Genomic DNA, 9,726 nt, shown 5'->3' with positions numbered 1-9,726 from the left:
CAAATAATCGGCCAAATTCACTCGCCATCTTTTAGTTAGGATTTTTTTGTTTTTGTTTTAGATTTAATGTTTATTATTGAAAGCTGTACAACAACTAACTGAGCCTCTTTTACTATATACACAATTGTCTGGATAAATAAAATAGACAAAGAAACGCGCATTGACGTCATCGACGTCAGAAATTGAATTGGAAATGTTTTACGTGGCAATGAATAAACGAAATACAAAACCCATTTCAGTGTTTTTTTATTTTCTGTTCGACAAATAAAAATATATATCCAGGAAATCGTATTCACAAAGAGGAACAACTAGGTTTTATTATTAGCCCCCTAAAGGACATTTTTGTTCTCGGGCGTGCGCAAAAGATTGTGCGCCCGAATTTCACGTGGTTAGAGCCACTGCATAGGCATTGGTCTCGTTGAATGTCAGAAAAATCAGTCAGCTGCGCTGTGCTCGAGAACGTCTCTCAAGAGTTTTCAGGCCAAAAATAAGGGATTTTGTTGTCACTAATCACGACTGCCATCATCTCGACTCCGAAAGGTAATTGTCGTTCGATTTTATTCATTCAAATAACTGTTAAATGTGTTTTAATCGCCAATGGAGCAGCCCCCAATTCCCAACCATGTTGTGTGTGTGTATTGTCTACGCTTGGCAGAGTCGAAACAACTGCCGACAGTCTCTCTTATTGATAAATCAATACCGGCACTTTTAACCCTACGCCTCGGTTGGAAGTGGTTTGCCCTTATAATCGCTGGGAAATCTGTATCAATTCCCTTTGCTCAACTTTGCTCCCCTTCAACAGCAGGACAAACTCTTTCCGACCAATACTGGGAGTGAAACTCAACGTTCAACTTGTCAAGAATGTCCTGCCACAAAGTTTGACTTTACCCACTTTGAATTGAGTTGCCACTTTTTTTCTTTCAACGCAGACCCTCAAAGCGAAATGCAAAGGTCCCAAAAGTCCATGACCACATCAGGTCTGTTTTCGTGCACCCCCACTGACAGTGCATGTTCGATTAATCTCCAGGTGGCTTCAGATGGAAAGAGACACACCCCAAACGCCAAGTCTATCCTCCCCTCCTCTTTTGCACGCCAACGGCTCGGCCTAATTGCAGTCTCATTCTGCCATCCAACACAAATTGGTGTTTAGGATCAGATTGGGCAACAACGATCCTGTGTGGAGCAAAACTCGGCGGCAGAATCGAGATGGTGTCAGCAGACCCAGGGCAGGGCGACCACGACGGTCGTCACGGATTACCACCGCAAGTGATTGGGATTTTGAGGACAGGCCAACGATCCAGTCTGACGCCACTAAGACACTTTATAGGCCACCACCTATAATACCCAAAATAATAATAATAAAAAACAAAACAGGACTATTTTTCCAGGCTATTTGGTTTTCCAAAAAGAAAGAAAGACCTTTTTTTTTTTGCTTCCAGCCAATGTACGTTTTATATTGTGGTCGCCACATCGTTGCCCCGTTTCACTTCTTTGCCTCGAAGGTTTCATAGTACCTTCTCTCCCCCGCCCTTCCGGAAGTAGTTATCGATCGGTTTTTTTTTCGTGCTGTTGCTAACGAATTTGATCCCGATGCCACCATTTTTGTTAGAAGCCATCCCTTGATAACTTTTTTTCCTTTTCGTTGTGACCATCTGGGCCTGGACTGTCCCAACTTTTTTCTCCTTCAGTCCCGGCCACAAAAGAAGGTGGTGGTAGTTCCCTAAATGGCAGGATGAAGGAGCGTCGTAAACCTTTTGGGTCTGAAATCCGATCCTTCCTTGTTGTTGTTGTGGTCCCCCCTTTATTTTGATAGCAACAACAAGATGAGTCGGTCCGCGTGAAACGTTGTATCTAAAGAAAAGAAGAAAATTTCTTTATTTTTTCTCCCCCCTTCTTTTGAGGTTTCGAGTTCCCCCCCACCACCACTGGTGCAGCTTTGCATAACATTGCGTTTCAGTTCAGGCGACAAAAAGAGCATCTGAAAAAGTTTGTGGCTTTTACAAAAATAAAAACATTCTCCCCAGGTGAGACTTACACATGTATATTTGTGTTTGTATCCCGTTGGGGCGGAATGACTTGATGCTCGGTCAAAGTTTCTTCTTTTCTCTTGTGTGTGTGGTTATTTCTATTGTTTTCCTAGTCCTTAAATGGCCGTATCTCTCCCAATGTATGTATGTATGAGCGTGTGTTATCTTTTGGGTTGGCGGACATCCAGCCGGGGCATCCATCGTTCTCCGCCCCCCGTATTCAACTTGTCCATTTTCATAACTTTTGGCCGGACCCCCCAACAACGAATGAAAGGTTCGCTCCATCATAAACTCTACGGGGTTGGATCTGCCGAGTTCCCGTAGCGGCTCTGATGGAGACAAACTCCAGGTGATCTTGTTTGCGTTCCTATAGAGAAATTCTCGGGCTGATATTTTTATCGTTATGCGGCCCCCTTTTTTTTATCCCCCCGAGTAGGGAGGAACGAGTGAGAGCAAATAATCAAAAGTGGCAGAGTTTCCGAGATACTTTTAGCGTTCGCGGTGTAGTAGCAGTAGTAATAGTAGTATATATCTTGCGCAGCTCACTGGTAATGTAATTGCAAATGTCGACGCCGTCGGAGCAAACCCGTATAGCTCACATCGATCCGCTCTCCATTCACAAGCGGATGGTGGAAGCTGGAAGCGCCTGGATCGTCGTCCGCAATAAAAAGAGAGAGAAAGATGGTCTCCTTTTTCTTTCTCTCTCTTCCCGCATGGGCAAAGAAGAAGAATTTTTCCAACCGATGACGAAAAAGATTTCTGGCTGATTATTCTCTAGTGTCCCAGAGTCTCAGTCGCCCCCGTACAAGATGGTGCAGGACACCATTCGATCCGTCTGCTGCCCTTTTTTCCTTTGGGTTGGGGGTTATTATTCTGTCGAGTGATGGCCATTGAGCGGAATGTGCTCCCTCTCCGCCATCCAAACGTTTGTGTTTGAAACTGCCCCCACAACCTCCCAAAAGGAGAAGAAGAAAAACTTTTTCTGTTATTTGTTGTTGGCTTTTTCCATTCTTGCGTCTTCTTAACCGATGGTGACACAACCCGGCCGCTGGAAACGGGATTTTTTTGATGGGCGCCATTCTTTCATCCTTTGGGGGTGGGTGGATGGCGGGTTATAGTGTCCCACCACTGCTGCTGCTGCATGGCTAGCAAGAGATTCGTTCAGGCTTTTTATATATATATATGATACTTGAAAAGGTCCGTACAGCACTCTCTAATGCTGAGGTCCAAGGTCCCGTGGGTCGACTGGGTTGTGTCCCGTCCGCTGGGTGTGATGATACCAACATGGAAAAATAATGGGCCGGCAAAAAAGGCCGTACAGACATAATATACTATTCGGCTGGGGAAGAGAGTAACGTGTGATGATGCACTGCACGCCGACTACTATGTGTGTGTGCCTTGTTTCTAATATGGGGGGAGAAAAGACAACGACGGAGAACAGGCAAATGCCGTTGTCATAGGAACTATAGACAACGCCGCCCAGTTGAACGCGGGGCGGCACAGATGCGGCCCGTCATTTGTTTCCGTTCTTCGCTCCGCTGGATGATATTCATTTTCTCACTCGACAAAATACGACGACGACGACGACTGCGGCCTCATCGGCGGACGGTTTGCCGATTTGGGACACACATCGATCCTCCTTTTTTCCTTCTTCTTCTTCCTCATCTTCTCCCTTTTTGAGATAAAGCCCGTCCCTTTTTTTCTCTCTTCGTCTAACCATTCCACTGCACACGCTCCTTGGCGTTCCGGCTGCTAATGACTAGGATCCCATCGCCTCCCACCACCAAGTCGAAAGGTGTAGGCAAAAATCTGGAGCATAGGCGAAAAGGATTAAAGAACGAGTGACACACAAAAGAGATTGGAACGAGGCCAGCAGACAGAAGGGTAAAAGATTTCCGTGGCGGCCAAGCGAACGGAACGCAGAGAAGTTGCTGCTGGACCGGTTACCAGCGTGAAACTCGTACTCCATGAGAGAAAGAAGGATCGTTAGGAAGTGCCGTTCAGAATCGATAGAGGGCAGTCCTGCAACACACAACAAGTATCCTTTTTTTCCCCCCGTTGGAAATCGATCGACTTTGGTGCGGCGTGTTCCCGGACCCATCCGGCGCTTGCGCATCAATCTATTCCTTCCATTCCTGTTCTCTCTCTCTCTCTCCTTCTCTTTCCCTTCTTTTCCTTCCTTCCTTCCTTTTTGGCCGTTGTTAGAAGACATTTATACGGGGATTGAGTCTAGTCGAGACGGCCAAAGTGGTTGCAGCGGTCTGGCATTGACATCGTCGTTGTCGTCGTCGATGTTGATAGATGGTTGTTCTTCGCTCGACACAACCTCTTCTTCTACTCATTTTTTTTCCGACAGCTCCTTCAAGCTCCTCGTGACGCTCCTGAATCGTTAATTGTCGTCAAAAGTTTCGCTCGTTTCTTTTTCTGATTTCAGTTTCTTTTTTAAAATCGTTATTATCGGGTGAGTGAAATCATTTCCGTTTTATTTGTTTCAAATATTTTTGCTTTGTCCCAATTTGTTTCGCCCTTTTTTCCGTTTTGATTTTCCGGTGCATTTCAATCGAGTGAGGGGGTTTCATCCAGTGCACAACTTGACGTAACGACCTTCTCTTTCCGCCCTCCCCCCTCCTCATTGTTGTGCTCGTTGCTGCCTCCCACATCTGTCGTTAATTATTCCTCTCGAGCACTCGTTGCTTGTGCGATTCCTTCAAAATTTCATCCATTGTTGGGGATGCATGTGTGCAGACACCAGGCGCGGGGAGAAGGGTCCATGGGAAAATTCCATTCGACAGGCGAGTCAAGATTATGAAGGAGAGAGAAAATTGCCGCAGTGGCGATGTTTCACTGAATGGTCGAAAGTTTGATAAAAAAGGAAACAAGACACACACAGACAGTGGCTCACTCACGAAACTCTCCGCCGTGTAGAAACGGTTGCTAGGTGACCTATTGCCCCGCTCGTCACATTTTCTCTTTTTTTTTATTCCTTTGGCATTCCCGTTGTTGCTAGTCATATGTGGCGTGTCGTAGAGTTGGCACTCGTTGTCGACCAATTGCCAGATGGAGTCAACCAAGGAGCGCTAGGAGCGCCCAGTTGTCATCAGCAGCTAGGCGCATTCGACCCCGCTACTCAGGGGATAGGGTACCATGATCCTGATGTGGGAGGAGTCGGTGGGATCTATGCGATAGGCATCTGTGTCGTGACAATAGCATCTCGTTAATGAAGCCCACGAATTATTCCAAACTTTGGGTGCTCCTCCTGCTCCTGCTGGTGCTGCTATACTGGCCTGGCAAACATTCTCCGCTCAAAGATGTTGAGCAAAGATCCTCGAACCTTCTCACCCCCCTATCTTTTTGAAGGAAATAGGAGTGGTAAGAGTGGCAGTCCTTAAAGGTTCAGGCGATTAAACGATTACGGTTGAACGCCTCCGCCTAACTCTCGGGCTAACTCTCTTGGATTTGAAAACTTGCTACTCGCAGTCCCTACATTATACAGTTGCCTTGACGCCGAATTTTTGAAATGAACACCCGGATATTTGCTCTTTCAATTCCGTGTACTCGAGTTACTTTTGATGTTCCACCTTTTGTTTTCTGGAAACTAACAATTTCTTTTCTTTTTTTCAAAATGATGGCTCAAATGATTTAACACGAAATTTCTCTCTTTTTCTCTTTCGACTTTCATTCCGCCGTGTTAGTGTTTTTTTTTTTTAATCTTCAAATCAACCCACATATCTTGTGTGTGTGTGTGTGACTGAAAACTGTTGATTGGTCGAAAAATTCGTTTGAGCGGTTCTCCACGAAAAAGCCAAGGAAAAAAGGCCAGCCCGAAAACCGGCCGCAAACTGGGCGAATTAGCGTGCCATGTGCCACTTGGATCGACCATGGCCGCCGACCATCACATTCAGCAGCATCAACCGCATCACCAGACGCAGCAGCATCACCACCACCAACAACCCACAACAACTACATCGTCGTCAGCCGCTCGACGTGACGACAGTCTGGAACGCTTGTTCCCTCGCTGCCGCCTCCGCTCGCCGCCCGTCGACACGGCCGTTCTCATCGATCTGAGCGATGACAGTCACGTCGTGCAATCGAGCGGCGCTCCTCTACCGCTCGCCCTCCACTCGCTGGCCCGATCGACGCCCATCACTCATCCGGACGGCGGACACTCTGACAGCGATGCGTCGCCACTCCGCCGGCCGCCCTCACTCAAGCTGAACGTCGCTGGCGTCCCTGGCGGCCAGCAGCAGCAAGGATTGCAACAGCGTCGCTACTGTCCGTCGGTCAAGTACAGGACGGAGAGTGCGGAATTGCGTCGCTCCAAGCTCCTGCGCCGGCCGCGGACCGTTGACCACGGCAACACGTGGAATCTCTACGGCGACGTCTACGGCGGCGGCTACGAGCCCAGCTCGGACTCTGAGGACAACGACAGCGACAACTTTGGTTTCCCGTCGGGCGGCAAGTCCGTTGCCGCACCGCCGGCTCCCTCCTCGTCCAGCTCGTCGTCCAGTTTGAGGAAATCGAATTCGCCGGCCGTCCGCACCAGCGCCTCTGAATCTCACATCGCCGGCCACTGGAAGAAAGGCGGCCACAATGGGCACGCGGACGGAGCGGCCAGCCATCAGCGGCACTCGCGTCGTCGTGGCGTCAAGGAAATCTACGACCTGACGCCTACCCGATTGGATTTGGGCTCGCCATCAGCAGGATCGGCTTCCGGCGGCGGTGGCGGTGGTGGCGGTGGAAGTGGAGTCATCTCCTCTCAAGTCGACCCCACCCGAATGGAAATCGCTGGCGGCCGCGAGATTGTGTCACTTTCGAGAGGCCGGACGCGGGGCTCCCAGCGGAAGCAGCAGCGCGTTCAATCCACGGTCGATCCAGCGCCGCCGATTGACAGTCCGCCAAACAACAATAACAACAACAACAGTACGCCTTCGAGTAGTAACCGGAGTATCAACCGCTACAGCGGCGAGGTCTACTACGAGGAGAGCGTGGGCCGCTATGGGTTCCACGTTGGCGGAGGCAACACCCTGTGGGGCAGCCAAGGGCTGGAGCCCAGCTTCAGCATTCCCAGCAACTTGAACGAGAAGCAGTACTCTTCCGGCATTCCATCCGGAGCCGCTGGGATGGGCGACGCCACCGCCGCCACCACCACCGCGGAACATCGCACGCAACACCACGGACTGAAAAGGCCGTTGTCTTGGGCTGGAGACGATCCGGTGACGGACCGTCAGCTGGAGCAATTGGAAGAGCCGCAACGTCAGCAGTTGGCCAGCACTTGTAGTCAGGATCGCGAAGGAGAATCGCCGGATCGAGAAGCCAAACATTCCGTCATGGTCTCGAACGGCCTCTTGCCCGGAATTGAAGAGCCGCCGCCTTGCCCGCAAGTCAAAACCATCCATGGATATTTGACGGATTTCTATCCGGAAGTGGTTGCAGTCGAGCAAAGCAGCGCCGATCCATCATCGCCGAGCCCTTTGAATCTTGACAACTACCTGTCGGAACAATTGAACCAGTTTGCCCAGCAGTCGGTTAGGAGAGAGGCCAGCGAGGTGGAAGAAGCCTCTCAACTTCTTTTATCGCAGTCGCCGCCGGCCCAGCAGCAACAACAACAACAACAGCAATTGACGGTAGCCACGGTAATTGGCGGGTTGACGATCGCTCAGTACGAAGGATCGCCTCGTCGTTACGGCGTCAGGGCTCATCCAGCAGCAGCAGCAGCGGCGGCGGCCATTAACTCCAACGGCCAGGATGACTATTCGGATGATTCCAGCAAACCCAACGGACCGACGATGATGGTCGGCTCGGTTCCGACCCGGCCCCTAGTTCCGGGATTCCCGAGACGAGTCACCTCGAGCCCGAATCCAGCCCATCCGCAGGCCACGTTCAGTCCGTCGGCTACCAGACAGACGCTCGTGGATTTGGCTGCCGGACCTGCGGCAACGTCGACGCCTGTCGCCGCCACCCCGGAAGGCTCGTCCGCCAATCATCACTTGTCTTGGCATCTGGACGAGGCCGACGACAGAGACGTCCTGCGCTCATCCAGTCGGCACCTGGACCGAGGTGACGTGATTTCTCTCAACACCGAGACGGACCTGGGTGAGACGGAAGTCGGACTGGAGATGGGCAAGAGCCGCAATTTCACTCTCTCGCCCGAAACGACCGACTACGACGATTCCGAGCTGGACATCAACAACGTCACGGAGCTCTCGGTCTCGGATATTCCGGGGATGAATGGGGGGGCCGAAGCTTCCGGGCCGCGTCAAATGGATCCGTTCGACGCTGTGGCAGGAGGCGCCGAAACGGCGGGTCGTAGGCGAAGCAGCAACAAAAGCCAGAACGGCCTCAAGGGCCAATTCAGCAGCATGCCCATTTTGGAAGACGGCCTGTCGTCCGGCCAGAGCAGCGTCGGTAGCGGCGACGACATCAGCGTCGGCAGCAGCGCCAGCGTAACGAGCGCCAGCGACACGGAAGAAGATGCCGTAACAGATCGCATTCCTCTCATGGCGGATCGCCGGATGAAACAACAACCATTGTCCGGCCTACAGCAGCAGCAGCATCCATTGCATCCGTCGGTCAATAACGGCTGCCGCAATCTGGCCGGCGCCAGTCCACTCCAATCGTCGATCGCGGGACTCTCTGGTGCCCGTTCGACCAAGAATTCCGCTTCTTCTTCTTCTCATCAGCAGCAACAACAACAACCACAACAACAATCGCAGACGATGTGGGCCAAGAAGTTGTCGGCTGCTATTTCGGATTGCGACCACCGTAATCATCAGGATTCGGCCATGATCCAGGGGTCTTTCCGTAAGTCCTCTCAACTCTTGTGCGTGTGTGTCCAGGTCGACGTTTTTCTTTTGTTTTATTTTGAAATCAATTTGTTGTAATTAGTTACTTTTTTTGTTGTTGTTGTTTTTCCCCCGATTCTTTTGTTTCAGTTTGTCTCGGTTGTAATCATCTCTTGGTTTTTCTTCTTTTGAGTTGTTTGTTGGTTTTTTGGTATCATCGAATCTGTTCTTCTTTTGTTTTTGTCCCTGGCGGTTCCGTTTCTGTTCATCATGTTTTGATTGACTTTGTACTCCCTTTTGGTTTGCTTTACGTTGTTGTTTTCCTTGTTATTGCAGATGATTCATTTCCTCTTTTTTTTGTTGTTGTTTAAGAAAGAAAAAAGAAAAAACGGAATCCCCTCAGTGCCTGGGATTCTATATAGTGGGCGCCGGGTTCGTTATCCGGCAGGAGAAATAGCGGATATAATTCCGCCCTACATTTCTTTTCTTTCTTTCTTTTTTTTTTCCTTTTGATTATTTGAGATGCCTTTCTGATTTGATTCGGTTACGCGCTTCTTATTTTTTCCCCATTTTGTTTTGTCTATTTTTTTTTTGACGTTTTTTGGATTATCTTTACGCGACGGGAAGAGTCTGACTAGGCCGGCTTGCATGGCCGACCTCAATCTCGTCTCGTCGTATACATCTTTTAGTTTTGACTCTCCATTTTGGTTCAGAATCTTATTCCCTTTTTCTTCCTCCCCCTACTCAGGTTTTTTTTTTCCCCGTTGATGTGATTTCGTCTTTGATTTCTTGATTAAGGTTTCTCATTATGTTGATTCGTTTAGGATCTTGGGGTAATCAATACCGGCATTTCTTGTGTCGCCTCGCTCACCACGGGTGGGATTTTCATTATTGACGCTCGTCACCCTCTTCCTTTC

The 9,726-nt window shown here is 49.7% G+C and overlaps 1 protein-coding gene across 8 annotated transcripts in view; it reads left to right on the top strand.

Annotated features, from left to right (window-relative positions):
• The first annotated feature begins 398 nt into the window (after positions 1–398).
• Positions 399–9,726, top strand: part of LOC124193988 (serine-rich adhesin for platelets-like) — a 30,541-nt gene continuing 21,213 nt past the window's right edge. For 7 of the 8 annotated variants that reach the window (XM_046587978.1, XM_046587977.1, XM_046587981.1 and 4 more), the window contains exons 1-2: positions 399–540; positions 5,720–8,828. In XM_046587978.1, coding sequence (XP_046443934.1) covers positions 5,906–8,828 — 2,923 coding nt within the window. In that variant the 5' untranslated portion in view covers positions 399–540; positions 5,720–5,905. The remainder of the gene's footprint in view (positions 541–5,719; positions 8,829–9,726) is intronic. The other variant, XM_046587982.1, reaches the window with a different exon arrangement.

This window comes from Daphnia pulex, chromosome 5 (assembly GCF_021134715.1).
Source record: "Daphnia pulex isolate KAP4 chromosome 5, ASM2113471v1".
Classification (NCBI taxonomy): Eukaryota; Metazoa; Arthropoda; class Branchiopoda; order Diplostraca; family Daphniidae; genus Daphnia; species Daphnia pulex.
The sequence above is the reverse complement of the archived record's forward strand: the minus strand, read 5'-3'. Positions and strand labels throughout refer to the sequence as shown.